Raw genomic sequence first — 14,822 nt, forward strand, 5'->3', positions numbered from 1 at the left:
TGTTGAAAACTGTCAGACCATCATGACACTATTTGAGTAGCACCGAGGTGCTCAGGGGGGATGAGGGGGGGGGTGAGGGGGGGGGCAGGGCAAAACAGGAAGTTATCTGGGAACAGTCGATATTAAACCCTGGTACCCAAATAACCAAGGAAAATATAGTGCCAATAACTAGATTATTAGCTGGCACTGAATATCCAATTAAATAATAAAATGCCGCAGCCCACATTTGAATCTAATATCATGTTATATGACCTTTCTATTCCGCCTTTACCTATTTAGTTCAAGGACGGATTACAGAATCAAAGAGACAGGATCTGGGAATTACAGTGGTTAGGGTAATAATTTCCATGGTAAGTGGGTCATTGATTGGGGCAGGTTTTGTCTGTAGTAGATAGATGTGTGGTCCTGAAGTGGTTTCCTGCCTCTGGGTCGGTGTGGGCTTTAGTACATGGTGGGTTCCATGGTCCATGGAACAGCTTTTAATAGTTTACTGAAGCTGAGGTAGTGATCGCATAGTTGCAGTTTCAGAGGAAGATTGTTCTAAAGATTTGCAACTTGGTAATGAATGCACAGAGAGACACGGTAGATTTCAGGCTCTTATACATTGGGAATTTCAGTTAGAGGAGGTTCTTGAACTTTATTCTGTTTGTGTAGACAGCCAATACAGTTTATTGTAATAGTGTTGTAAGTATTCAAATTTCCAGAGTCCAAAAATTAGTTGAACTGTTGAATTTTATACTAGTTGTAGACACGTTGTGACCAATTTGGAACAGACAGCGAGTGTTAGATTGCAGTAGTCTGGTCTCAATAAGATTAGTGATTATACTAGGATCCGGAATGGTTTGAAGTCGAAATATTTTTTTACAGATCCGAGTTTTCTCGTGATCAGGAAGGATTCTTTTGACTATGGATCGTACATGTTGATGCATGGTTAGGGCGTTGTCTATTTCAACTCCTAGTAAGCAGGAGTGTAATTCCGGGGCAAAATTATTCTCATCTAGACAGTTGGAGAGTATCTCGGGTCATTGTGGGAGCCTATCCAGAAGAATTTTATTTTGTTAAGCTTAAGACGGTGGGTGAGAACTGTAGTATCATCGGCATAGATGAAGTGTTTGATTCCAGCTTGCTCTACTGAAGCTCCCAGAGACTGCATAAGTAGACTGAATAGTGTTGGCGAGCATGAAGAGCCCTGTGGTTCAACACTCAGGGGGTGTCAGTTTTTTGAGAATTTGTTATCTTTTTTTTTTAAATGTTTAAAAATCGAGGGGAGGGGAGGGGAGAAATTTTGAGCACTTTTTCGAAATACAGAGATGTTTATTTTTCCCTATAGCAACACACCAATTGATTTAAAAAGCCTCTTTCCAACATCCACACTTCAGTGGTTTATGCTTTCTTTGCATACAGAGTTCAAGTGTGGCTAAGTAAGATGAAAATTCATTACCACTGTCTCAATGAGACACATTACAGACCAAAAAACATTTTAGATACATTGGTGATGCATGGGAGCAAAATTCTTTTTTGCATTCTTAGTATGAAAGCAATTGTTCACAGAAAAGAAGGAAGCCACCAGCTTAGACCAAAATGCTATTCTTTAGTTCTCTGCATCGGACAAAGCGTAGATACAAATCTGGCAACTAACAGCAAAAAAGCAGTTGATGCTAATTCTAACCCCTCCAAATTTTAAAGCGCGAGACCTGTGGCCTGGTTTCACATCCTTGTGCAAAGATTGTAAGAGAGGGAAAATACTATCACCACTCGTATACAACTGGGTACAGAGCAGCAAGGGAGATTGGTTTGCTGGGCAGTTCACTTTGAGTTGGCGGCAAAGGCAAAATCTTGACCTCGCATCCCAGGGCTTCTCCAGGCTTTTTTCTCAATATCTCAGTGTTCCACCTATCAAAAGATGCTTTCTCCCAAACCCTACTCATGCATTATCTGTGCTTTATTACTGATAGCAGGATTTTTTTCCATCCCCTCCCCACAAAAAAAACCTTAATCCAAACAAACTTAATGTTTTTAAACCAAAAAGGAGGCTGTTGTAGACAAGAAAACATTAAATGGTTTCAAAGAAGGTTTGGATAGATTCCTAGAAGAAAAAGGGATTGAAGGGTATAGATCGGTATAGACCACTGCTCAGGCAATGGGCCTGATGGGCCGCCGCGGGAGCGGACCGCTGGGCGAGATGGACCTCTGGTCTGCCTCAGCGGAGGCAACTTCTTATGTTCTTATGTATGAGATTACTGTTTTTAAACCAAAGAGTTATTCGTTATGGGTGGGGAAGAAGCGCAAAACACACAGAAGGCCTACAAGTGAACTTCTCCCAATGCAGTGGCGTCTATGCCAGAATCTGAAAAGGACTTAAAAGAAGCTCAGAAACTGACCCAGCATGGGCTTAACCAAAAGGTGGCAACCCGCTGGCATGCAAGAAAGGCCAAATGCCAGCTTGGCGACTTCATCAGCCCTCCAGTACATTTATCATATATGAAGTAAAATTCCATAGAACAGGCTGGCTGTGTCTAATGTCTAATTTAGATCAGCTCAGATTATGTATACGTTTACCGGGGCTCTGTTTAGCCAGTATCGCTAAATATTCAGATGTAAGCGGAACATCGAAAACAAACATTTTACTCTTATTTGCATTTTGTGTGGCCCAGCTTGACATAATACCGTATTTGCCGGCGTATAAGACGACTTTTCAGTACCTTAAAATCCTCCCCAAAGTCGGGGGTCGTCTTATACGCCGGGTACTGTTTACATGCCCTTACTTTACATGCCCTAACACACAGTTCTTCAACCGCCGGTCCGCAGAAAATTTCTGCCGGTCCGCGCAGGACCGGCGAGATCAAGTCGGCAGTTAAATTTCCTGCCGACTGCGGTTCCTGTTGATTAATGTTCCTCCCAGCCTCAGGCGATCAAGATAGGCTGCCAACGTCGGGGCCTTCCCTCTCTGAGTCTCGCCTGTTCGGAAACAGGAAGTTGAAACAAGTTGCTGAAGAGGGCCGTGGGGAAGTTGCGATTAGACCGGAGAGAGCTGCAGATTCAGGTGCAGGTGGAGGGAGATGGTCAGCGTGTGCGAACAAGATCCTGGGGAGCCTTCACAGTGGCTGTCTCCCCTCCCACCAGCTCTCCAATTTGCCAGGGCAGTGATTTACCGGCAACTTCCTGCAGGCAAGTACAGAGAGCTGCTGGAAGGGGAGGAAGCCACTGTAGGAGGCAGGGAAGGTGCTGGAAAAGGGAGATCTGTTACTGGACTTGAAGGGAATTAGAAGGAGAGGTGTGCGGAAGAAGGGGTAGTCTTATATGGCGAGTATATAACAAACTCTATATTTTAACTGTAAAAGTTGGGGGGTCGTCTTATACGCCCAGTCGTCTTATACGCCGGCAAATACGGTACATACATTTTGCAGCTGATTATTTATATCCCTATAGGTTTGATGGCAATTCTATAAACTAGGAGCTTCCATTTAGGTGTCCCGAGGACCCACGGTATGAACCTAGTCCATAATAGAAACCGGACTCCCAGATTTTGTTATAAAACATTAGTACAACCAAAGTCAGTGCAACTAACATTTAAGTACCATTAAACCATCCACAGATCTGGTGTACAATGCGAGTCCCTAAAAACAGCAGGCACACACATAACGTCACAGTACTATGCAAGTTATACATGAAACCAAGATCCCTACCCTTATCCCACCCAGGCCCTGCCCCCTCTGCAGATCTGTGCAATGTCTAGTTATATATTTTTGAGTGGGTTCATTTATTATCTTGTTGTTGGCTTCTCGGGTCTCTTAATATTTACTATCCTGAACAACCACCCTCAACCACACAGAAATCTTAAGCGTGGCTCTCCCACCCCTCCACAAGCTAGAGAGCATGTGTCTCCTCTTACCTTGCAGCCAGTCTCGGAAGTAGTGCAGCCACATTTTGGGAAGCTGTTTGTTATCTTCCAGCAACACGTACTTGACAGTGCTGAAGCTCTGATGGAGACTGTGGAGGAGGTGCTGGGTGTGAGGATAGTCCGCTTTCTGTGTTACCACATACATGTTGTAGAAAGAGAAAAATCGGAATTGGGCGGCAATGAAATCATATTCCCTCGTTTCCCGGGGCACAATGTCCGTAAGGTCCAGCCCGTCCCTGACACGCGTGGTGCCGTAGAGACTAATTCCCAGCAAAACCAGGAAAAACAAAATCACCACCACCTGCAGCAGGAAAAAAAACACCAGGACAAAGGAAAATCAAAACTCCTGGCTTGACTCATGCTTTTCAAATTCTCTCAAGAACTTGGGAGTACTATAGTGCAGCTTCATACCAGTTACAAACACTTGTACACAATAAAAACCTCAGTAGAGAGGGCGGCCCAGCAATGTGCTGCTATGCCAGTGACTAGGGTTAGATTTACCAGCTTATCTTCTACTCCTTGGGCTAGCAGAGCCAGGGCCTCCTAAGCATCGGTTCACACAGACACTCAGTAGCATAACAAGGGTAGGAGGCGCCCCACCCCACACTCATGCCCTCCCTTTCTCCCATCGTGCCTCTTTAAATCTTCACAAGCTTGGGGCAGCTTCTCCAGCCTGCTGCTCTGACGTTGGCCTTCCCTCTGACATCACTTCCTCGCCCTGCGAGCCAGAAGTGATTTCTGAAGGGAGCCAAGCAGGCATAAGCAGCAGGCTGGAAAAGTTGCTCATACTTGTGAAGATTTAAAGAGGTGGGGGTGGGGGAAGGGAGAGTGTGAGCTTGGCGTGGAGGAGGCGGAGAGATGCCGGCGCCCCCTCCAAGATGGCGCCCCCACCCCTTATACGCCACTGCAGACACCTAGTGGCTAAACAAAGAACACACACATAGGAGACAATTCTCTACAGGTTGCCTACAATTAGGTATAGGGTTGGTGAGCCCTAAGCGCAAATTCTATATTGGCAATTATGTGCACAATAGTTTATTATTTATATTCTGCCTTTATACAAAGTAGATCAAAACATTACATAAATAATAAAAATGCAAAAATACAAACTATATACAAAAACACTTAACAAAACAATCATTAACAAAAATATTCATCAGCAAAAAACTGATCACAAAGAGCGCCCTAAGGAAGATGATTTTGTTACCAATCAATGCCATAAAAGTCCACCACATTAAGAGGCGTATTTCATCTGACAAAAGAGGTGTCGCTTCAACAGTTTCTTAAATTGGCACAGGTCTTTCTGCGGTCAAACATACACTGCCATTATAGAATACTAGCATAGGTCCACAGGTATGTACCTAACTTAAGGCACAAGTGCATACACTACCTCAGTGGCTGGTGTAAATGCTCGCAACTAACTGTCATCTGTTAGGTGAATAACTGATGATATTCTAGAACCTGTGCACATAAGTGCTACGCATGCCCCCCCCTCCCCATGTCATCCTGAAGTTGTACACTATGAATTTTGTACTGTTTTTAGTGTGCCAACTAAGGGCAGTTACACAGGTAACTGCAAATTAATGCCAATTAATACCAATTATGGCAAATTAATTATTAAATGCTAATTAGTGTTGTTATACACATAACTGGCACTATAACTTGTGCACAAACTTTGCTTGTTAATAGAATTACGGGCACTGAGTTTCAAATGTGTCTTGGGCTATGGCTCCTAACCAAAAGGATGTTATTGCAACAGGTGTGTTATAGAGGGGAAAGGATGGAGATAGAAATTAAAAAAAAAAACACCCCACAAACAAATACGATAATGAATTTTGAAAAACAAACTGAGACAAAAATCTGCTTCCGTGTGTTACCTTCGTTCTCGGTCTCAGCAGTAGCGGTGCATAATGTTTCTCTGCAAAGGATGACAGAGTCCACCTGGTGCAGGGAGGCTCGAGACAGGGCACGCCGGAGTCTGTACACTGAGAGAGGAGGTCCCGGGTAGAGCTGGCGCTCTCTGGCACATGACTGCCGAGGCCACCCTGAGGCACGAGGGCCACAGCTGGCTGAACACAGATCTCGGAGCAGGGTTGTGCAGTGGTGTAGTATGCCTGGGTACGCGGGTCATACTCCGTGCGCAGCTGCACCATGGACTGCATGGTGATTTGCGTTTCATGTGCGAAGCTGTGGCTGCTGTAGGGTGGCGGGGGGCTGTAGCAGGCATTGTCTTGGTTGCTGGCATAGGCCTGAGGCTCCACCTGAATCACTCTACTGACACAAGGGCTACAAAACCCAAAAAAAAAACCCCATACAATTATTTTCTTGCAGTCAACTTTTGGTGAGCAAATATTTCAATTTAAAATATGACATAGTTGGGGGGGAAGGTGTTTAAAAGTTGTAAAAAAAAAAAAAAAAAAAGGGGGGGTGGGGGAGACTGGAGGTTAAAGACAAACAGACTGTAGTCATTTGACTACTAAAGATGTAGTAATCTGTGTTATGGAATTGTTTCTGCTTATCTGATATCAGTTGTTAATGTTACCTTGTATTCTGGATGTCTTAATAAATGCCACCTTTAAATTACAAAAAAAAAACGGTATTGTGCTAGATTTAACTTTTTTTTTTTTTTGCTGTTTACTAAGCTACACTTTAAAATTACATTTGTGGATCCCAAAAATTTGAAAAACAGGAGACTGCAATTCTGTATCACAGCTAATGACAGCATGCCAGTGCAGAAAAACAGGTCCATAAACATATGCAAAGGAGGCTCAATTCCAAGTTAAATGTGATCAAAAATATAATTTTAATACATATAGAGCAATTTATAAATCAGTCCCCTTCAAGATGTCATACTATTCTGTGCAAACCAATTAAGTTTCATGGTGAGGATTAATACTGGCCTTGTGCTCAATCTTATATGTTGAAATACCATGAACTATTCCCCGTGTGACCCTCTCGGCTCTCTGTACAGCATGCTTTAGCAAAGCCGTGACTCCCAACTGGTCAGCTTCTGCTCTTTAATTCTGTCTGATGTTCAAATGACTTGAAAAGAGCAGCTCTCCTAACACTTCAACAGAGTGCAGAGTGAATGGCCCCCTAACAAAGCTGAAAGAGCAGCTAAATCTTTCATTTACTGAGACAAACTGGGTGTAAAAAGGATGTCTCTGCAGGAAAATTAAATTATAGAATCTACAGGACCGGGGTTTTTTGTATTTGGCTTCATCTGTGGATGCTGGCAATAGCCACTAGGTGGCAGTCCAGTGCATTAAAAACAAAGAGTTGCCATTACTTGTCCTTGGGTCTGCTAGAACAGCTCTGTGTGCACAACCTGTGCTGTCACACTGTCTCCTTCTCACTCACTCTGACTAAGGGCAGGGTCTTCTCCATCTACTACCCACTGTATGACCCTTAAACCAGAAATAACCCCCCCTGCGCTTGCACACAGACTGCAAAAAGCCTTTCGAGGTAGTCACTGTATGCAGACAAGTTGGGTTTTACAATGCCATAACAGAGGAGTTGTGCTTTATATAAATAAAATAGGGACTCAAGGAATTTAACTGGACCAAAAACAAATGTGTCACAGAAAACCACTTCAAACGGCTTTGGCCAGTGACAGCTGGAGCTTCATCTCATAAAAGGTTTATTCTCCTTTTTCTGAACTGTATGAATCCAGTGCAAGAAAGACGAAGGACACAATGTGAAGAAACTGAAGACATGTAAAGTAGCCAGATCACAGTGAATAGGACTTTGGGAGGCAAGAACCAAAAAAAAAAAAAAAAAATTAAGGTTAAGCCGCAAAACATTCTTTGTTTTTGGTGCAGAGAAAATCCTCCCCCTCCCAAATCATAGGTAAGACATTACCCAACACACTATGTGTCACCTTTATTTGATAAAAGTAATTTATCACTCAAGGGATGTGCATTCATTAGGCACATATTCAGTTTGCTGGCACACCAAGAAATGTGCTAATTTGTAATTAATGTACCGTATACTGTATACTCGAATATAAACAGAGATATTTAGGACAAAAAAAGGGCCCAAAAATGGGGGTCTCAGTTTATATTTGGTCTGCGCCCCTCTCCGCCCGGACCTGTTGCAGGCCTCCCTTGGGCCTGCCTGAAGCCCTGGTGGTCCAGCAGTGAGCCGGGACAGGGGCAATCCTTCCCGCATTCTGTCCCGGATGACTCTAAACCACCCTGAATTCCTGACTCCTGTAGACCTCCTGCCCCATGAGAACTCACAAGACTGCAACAGGAACTCATGGCAGGCATTTTTGATCACGGCTCTCGTAGGGAAGGAGTGTAGGAAGATCGCTCCTGCTCCGCTTTGCTGCTAGACCACCAGGGCTTTAAAAGGTAAGGTCTGCAGGGGTCAGGTGGGGTGGTTTAGAGTCAGTTGGGACAGGATGCAGTAAGGATCACCCTGTCCCCATTCACCACTGGACCACCAGGGCTTCAGGCAGGCCTATAGTGGGCACTGGTGACTGGGTAAGAAGGGAAGGAAAGAAGGAAAGAAGGAAGGGAGGAAAGAAGGGCTGGGTGCAAGGGAGGGCACTTGAATATAAACACCCCTGGTTTATAGGCGAGTCAACCTTTATCCTCTCCTTTTTGGGGGAATAAAGGTTACCTCGATTTATATTTGGGTTGATTTATATTCGAGTATATATGGTATGTTAAATTGATTTCCTGCACACTGTATTAGATTAATCTGTGTGGTAAAAAGGTTCTAATGCACAGTTAAAACTTTTTTTTATTACTATTAAAATAGATGTATGAAAAAAAAAAAAAAGGTTTAGAAAACCAGAAAATAAAGATCAAATGATTCTAAGATTTTTGCACCATGTACACACCTTGGGGGAGGGGGGATTACAAAAATCAAACAAATCTGTTGCTCCGTCAGCCCCACAGAGAGCTTTTTACCTTGCAAAACAGCAGAAGATATCAAGCCTGCGATCCTCGCGCCGGTACAGATCCATACTGAGAATGGCAGGGAAGATGAGCAGCACCATGGCAAAATTGAACACCACCACCACAGCAGCCTAGGAGCGAGAAAGAAAGGGCAGAGTCTGCATCACTGATCTGTACCTTTCAACACAGAAAATAAAAAAAAAGCAGCTGAACAGACACACAGTTCCACACGTCACCAGGAGCTGGTGAACAGGAGAAAGAGAAAACCCCAAATCCTGAATCTGTCAAAAGCAGAACTGGTTAAAGAGAAGATGAAAGTTGACAGGCACAAGTCAGGCCTTTACCAGTTAACACACAGTAGGAGGTCTAAGCTTTTGGCACTAGTAAGTTCCCACCGCCAGGCATAAGGAAATGACTGCAGAGTTATCCAACTCTTTGATTAGTTGGTCTTGTGCGATGCACGCTGCACTCCCTTTAGATGGCTTCCTTCCAAGTGGATGCTCTTAGGAGGCAATTCTTTTAGGCACTATAACACCATCCGGGCATCCAGATTATGCTGTAGAATATTAGCGTAAGCTGACACAAACCCGCCATTACATCAGCCAGCGTAATCTGGCACACACCCGCCATTACACCAGTAAGGCAAGGGCACAGGTAATCTACAGTATAGTGTAGATGCCCATGTTCTTCCCACATAGAAACATAGAACATAACGGCAAAAAAGGGTCACGGCCCACCTAGTCTGCCCACATGGGATACATATGTGGGATCTCTAGAGGGGTAAAGTCGAGGGGGGGAGGTCATTAGAGTGGGCAGACTTGATGGGCTATGGCCCTTTTCTGCCGTCATTTTTCTATGTTTCTATGTTTAATGTGAATTTCTTTGTAATCTATCGGTCGTGAGGGGAAGGGGGGGGGAGTTAGGTGAACAGGTATGTTTTTTATGCTTTCCTAAAGTTAAGGAGTCCTTCAAGGGATTTAATCTTTACCTGTGCAAAGGGGACATGAACCATGAGCACATAGTTATAGCATTTTTTTTAGAGAAGTGACAGTGCTCAATGACATCACAGTGCTCTCTTAAAAATCCATAATTCAAAGGAAGATTCTGGAATTTTAAAGAGGACACCTATACATTACGTGGCCTGTACACACTTGGGTCATTTTTCTAAAATGTTGGCAGCACCGACAGCAGACTTGTCTTATTTCTAGGGGTGTCGTGGCAGTTCGCGTGCACAGACAGGAGGTAGTATGCACTAATGTTTAGTAAACACGGCCCTTAGGAGGGTAATTTAGAGTAGGTCCCCTAGGTTGAGAGGGCAAGAAAGGTACTTGTTTTTAGCCCGTGTGACTTTATGAAACTGGTCCAGTCAAACCAGAAAAATCACCGACAATGAAGCCACAGATATTTACAGGTCTCAGAAAAGGCCTAAAAAAATATTTGAGTATTATATAAAATAAACCAAGTAAACCGCACCTCTGCCTGTGCTCTGCCCAACCTCTCCTCCTCCAAACTTACCTACACACGAATTGATTGTGTGTACTTGTTTTCATTCTTATTTCACGTACTTTTACGAGAACCTCATTACACAAGTATCCTGTCATATAGGCGCAAAGATACCCTTACAAAATTATTCTCTCGGTGGTTAGGAAATTGAAGGGGAAAAAATTCCTAGTTTAAAAAATAATGAGCCACCTATTCAGCCTTAGGAAAGCTATGTTCTCTGTTTGCTAGCCAGTGTTAAGCTGCAGCCGGTGCTGCTGCTGCTCTTGTGATGGATGAGAAGAATGGCCGTCTGTGCTGCAGTCACGGAGGGGCCCTGCCCAGGCTGTGTGTGGATGGATATTTGCTGTTTCTGACAGACCACACAGAGAGTGGGTGTATTCCATAGCCAGAGGTGAAGAGCAGAACTGGAGGTGGTGGCACAGTTCCAACTTACTGCTGCCTGCTTATCTGTGCTTCCTTTACAACTCTGCTTTCCATCTGGGGGGGGGGGGTTCTTTCAATATTTGCACAGAATACTCAGCTCCCTCCCCCCCAAAAAAAAAAATTTTTACTGTCTTTTCAAAAACAGGTATAAAATGGTTAAAGCATTGGCCACAAAATGGTGGCGAGATTAATAGGAGTCAATATACCTAGACTGTGAATGTGCCCGACTCCTCACCTCCCTTCAACAGTTGCCATGTGAATATTTTTTTTTTTTAAACCTCAAAACACAATCTGGGACTGTTTTTCCACATCTAAAAGGAAACGTCCTTGCAACAAAATCTGAATGCTGGAGCAGAAGATTCGGTGGAATGCAAGCGGGATCGTCCATTTCTGCACCTGGCTGTTGCGGAAACGGCTGAAATGATTTAAACGACTGCGGTCCTCTTTGTTGGCCTGGGGCAAAGGCTGTAGAGGGAAATCCCCTGGTTGCTGCACACAGTGGGACCTCTTGAGGTGGGCTCTGTCTCATAAAAATGGCAACACACCCCCAAGGGGTTGTTTTTTTTTTAAGCTCTTCACGACAGGTAAAAAAAAGTTCTCAGACCTGTGAAGTCAACGCTCATATCCAACAATTGAAATTTTTTTGGGTCTGTGTCAGCACTTGCCATATTTTTTTAGGTCATTTAGACCTGTATCTGTACTGGAGAGGAGCTTTTAACAGTAAACTGGGAAAAGCAAGGTTTAAGGGTGAGATTCCTTTCTGCTGTGCTACATACACAAATTAACCCACTTGAAGAGATTGCCCCAAGAGCCATAAATCAACAGGCTCCAGCAAGCCAATGGGAAGACTGCAAGAAGGCTTTTAGGGTTCAAAGGAAAAGCTTTATCAACAGTGACATGGGAGGGCTAACAGCCTTCATTCCAACGTCTAAAGTCAAAATTCTGGGTAGAAGATGAGAATGATATGGAGTTCCATTTGATAAGGCAGGATTTACAGCAGGAAAAGAGCCCGTCACAAAACTACAACACGGGGAGTATACATGTATTAAAAAAAAGGCCCGTGAAAAGTGTGTGCCTACTTGGATATGGTCTGTGCACAAGCATTCCCAGGCACAGGGTATTTTAGAGAACACGTCTCCTTTGACCAGAAGGAAGCCTTATGTTCAAGTGCAGGTTCTACAGTAGGTGCCCAATTTATAAAGATACACAAACTTATACAAGCTCTAGGCGACAAAGAATAAACATGAAGGGAAGGGGGAGGAAGAAGAGGCAGGAGGATAGGAGAGAAGACAGATCTCAATTAGTTGTCAAAGAAGGTATATAGTTGGTCTCCTTCCTGATTGTTTCTGGGAGATCGTTCCAGGTTTTTACTCCCAAATAGAGTTGAAATGGAGTTGAAAATTCGTCTGTACTGAAGGTTCCTTATGGACGGCAGGTTCACTTGAATTCTGTTAAGGATTCTTCTGGATGTGGACCAGGCCACTGAGAAAATCTGTATAAGAGGAGCAGCTGAGTTTCCATGCAATATGTTGTGTAGGATGCATGATATTTTGAAGTTTATCCGGAATGATATTGAAGCCAGTGCAGTTGTTTGAGGAAGGTCGAGATCGAATCATTTTTTTTTAGGTTGAAAATCAGTCTTACAGCTGTGTTTCTGGATGAGTAAAAATTTGAGGATTAGGTGTTGATGCCCGAGGAGCATTTTCGATAGGACATCTAAAGTCCAACTCTGGATATTTTGAGAAAAACATCCAAAAATCAAGTGGATAAAATGTCCATTTTCGAACTTGCAAGACATCTTTTTCTTTCCCCGAATATGGCCCAGCTAGACGTTTTGTCCAGTTAAGATGTCCATTATATTAAAAAAAGGTCCAAATTAAGACTGTCCAAAACAAGTCATTTGCATGTAGGAGGGGCCCGTATTTTTAATGAACTGGCCACCTAAGACATGCCAGCAGAGCAGTGGGGCACCCTAGGGGGCGCTGCTGTGAACTTAATAGGACTGGCCATAGTATCTACAGCTGTCAGAGACAGAAATGTACTGTTTCATGTAGATATTTGGGGAATGGGAGGAGGTCAGTGACCACTGGGGGAGTGTGTGGGTCCATATTTTTCATCCCTCCAGTGATCATCTGATCAGTTTGGGCACCTTTTTTTGGCCCTTATTCATTTTAAAAAGAGGTCTAGCCCAAAACATCCAAACTGTGCCCTGGACGTTTTGTAAAATGTTTGATTATCGCTATAAAACGGCCCAGTGTTAAACCCACCCTAATCCTACCCAAAATACACCTCTAACTCCCTTAAGTTCCCTTAAGATTTATATGCACTGAAGACAAAACATCTAAAAAGTTCATTTTGAAAATGCCCATTTGGACGTTTTGACTCGTAAGACGTCCAAGGGCCAGTTTATGCCGATCATTTGGACGTCTATCTTTAAAAAAAAAAAAAAAAAAAAAGAGCCCCCATAAGCATGTACATTGTCTTAAGTACCTTTTTTTGTATTTGGACATAGATTCCCTGATACAAAAATTACCCCCATGTGAGGCATCCTATGGAAGAAAAGAGGAGAAATGAGAAAGCATAGGTAAAAGAGAAGTCTGTATCTGTAAGCTAAATTGGGGAGCCATTTATTCTCCTTTAGTGACTGAACAACTCAAAAGACTAAAGAGCTCAGGAGGCTTTGAGAGCTCTCTCACCGAGGCAGCAGCTGTTCTTTTCACCAATTCATTCTCTATGCAACAAGAATACAGTATTCCCGAAAAGGAAATAAAGTTATATATTTCAGGGCTTCTGGAACATGGATAGGAAAAAAAAAAAAGTGTCAAAAAAACAGCAGAACTCCCAACTGCATACATGTCGAAACAAATGAAAGTGAAAAGAATGAGGTTAGGGTAGAAAAGGAGAGAGACTCAAATGTAAAGAGACCACCCACTGCAGTACCGCAGGGCCAAGTGATCGAAAGCTGATTAAACACATCACCTGCCAGGTGAAGCCTGGGAGGCAAAAATATCTTCCTAAAAACATGCAAAAGAGAGAGCGCTTGAGAGACGATTCCTGCCTTCACACTACACAGATACCCTCGAACATTAGTCGAAGATTTACGGAATTCAGGCCACAGTTTGTTTGCTTGATATTTCCCCAGCAGAAACCTCAAAACCTGGTGCAAACGAGCCACAAATGTTAATGAATTGTCTTTTGGACTCCCCAGCTATGATCACGAAAGGGCTCATCTTAGGGCTGCCTCCTGCGGCCACTGCTGATCCCTCGAGCTGCACGGATTGCCACAAGTATTAAGAAAAATGGGGCAGATCAGAGTTCATGCAGCAAGAAAAGTGAAAGGGGGAAGGGGGAGGGGGGAGACCCCCACGCAAAGACTGTCCTGCACAAAGCTAGGGCTTTTCCATTTTGTGCCAGAGATCAATTTAGGCTATAAATTGTTTCTTGCAGCACAGTGCTCTGTTACAGGAATCCTCCTGGGGCCTTCTATGACCCCTAGCTTTAAAAAAAAAAAAAAAAAAAGAAAAGAGAGAAAAAGTAGTGATTTAACTTTCAGAGAAGCCACCCATTCCATAGCATGTCATGCAAGCTAGATACAAAAATATTTCTCATTGTCCGGGAGGGGGAGGGGGTGCCACAATCTGATTAAAATCTAAATTTCCCAGCATAGCTGAGCAGGTTGCATGAACTCCACAAGGAGGTTATTTAAAAGGATGCAAGTACTACAGCAAGCATTAGCAGTAAATTTCAGAGGGTAAAAGGCTTTTACCCTGGCCTAAGAGCGAGGATCACTGCTCTCATGGTATGTGCAATACAAATCTATCTGGAGACATACTGCCCCCCACCCTGCATCCCAAAAGGATCCTTGCAGATGCTGTGTACAATTTCTAACTGCTCTGTGTGTCTGGCTTAAGAGATTTTCTCCTTTTTTAAACCTTTGGCAACTGCACTAATGGATTAAGCTTTATGTTTATACACTCAGTATTTCTATGTTGCTGGAAATATTTTCAAAAGTTTGTTTCTTGATTGGTAAACTATACCTATAAAAGGAAAAATCCTGCCAGAGCTTTAAAAGGCAGCCGAGGCAAGGT

General features: G+C 43.4%; 1 protein-coding gene across 2 annotated transcripts in view; it reads right to left on the bottom strand.

Moving 5' to 3' along the window:
• The window catches only part of PTCH1 (patched 1), a 157,164-nt gene that overhangs the window by 60,096 nt on the left and 82,246 nt on the right, over positions 1-14,822 (bottom strand). For both annotated transcript variants that reach the window (XM_033928140.1, XM_033928131.1), the window contains exons 13-15: positions 8,821-8,939; positions 5,779-6,187; positions 3,893-4,202 (exon numbers count right to left, since the gene is read on the bottom strand). In XM_033928140.1, coding sequence (XP_033784031.1) covers positions 3,893-4,202; positions 5,779-6,187; positions 8,821-8,939 — 838 coding nt within the window. The remainder of the gene's footprint in view (positions 1-3,892; positions 4,203-5,778; positions 6,188-8,820; positions 8,940-14,822) is intronic.

The sequence above is a fragment of the Geotrypetes seraphini genome, chromosome 1 (genome assembly GCF_902459505.1).
Source record: "Geotrypetes seraphini chromosome 1, aGeoSer1.1, whole genome shotgun sequence".
Lineage (NCBI taxonomy): Eukaryota > Metazoa > Chordata > Amphibia > Gymnophiona > Dermophiidae > Geotrypetes > Geotrypetes seraphini.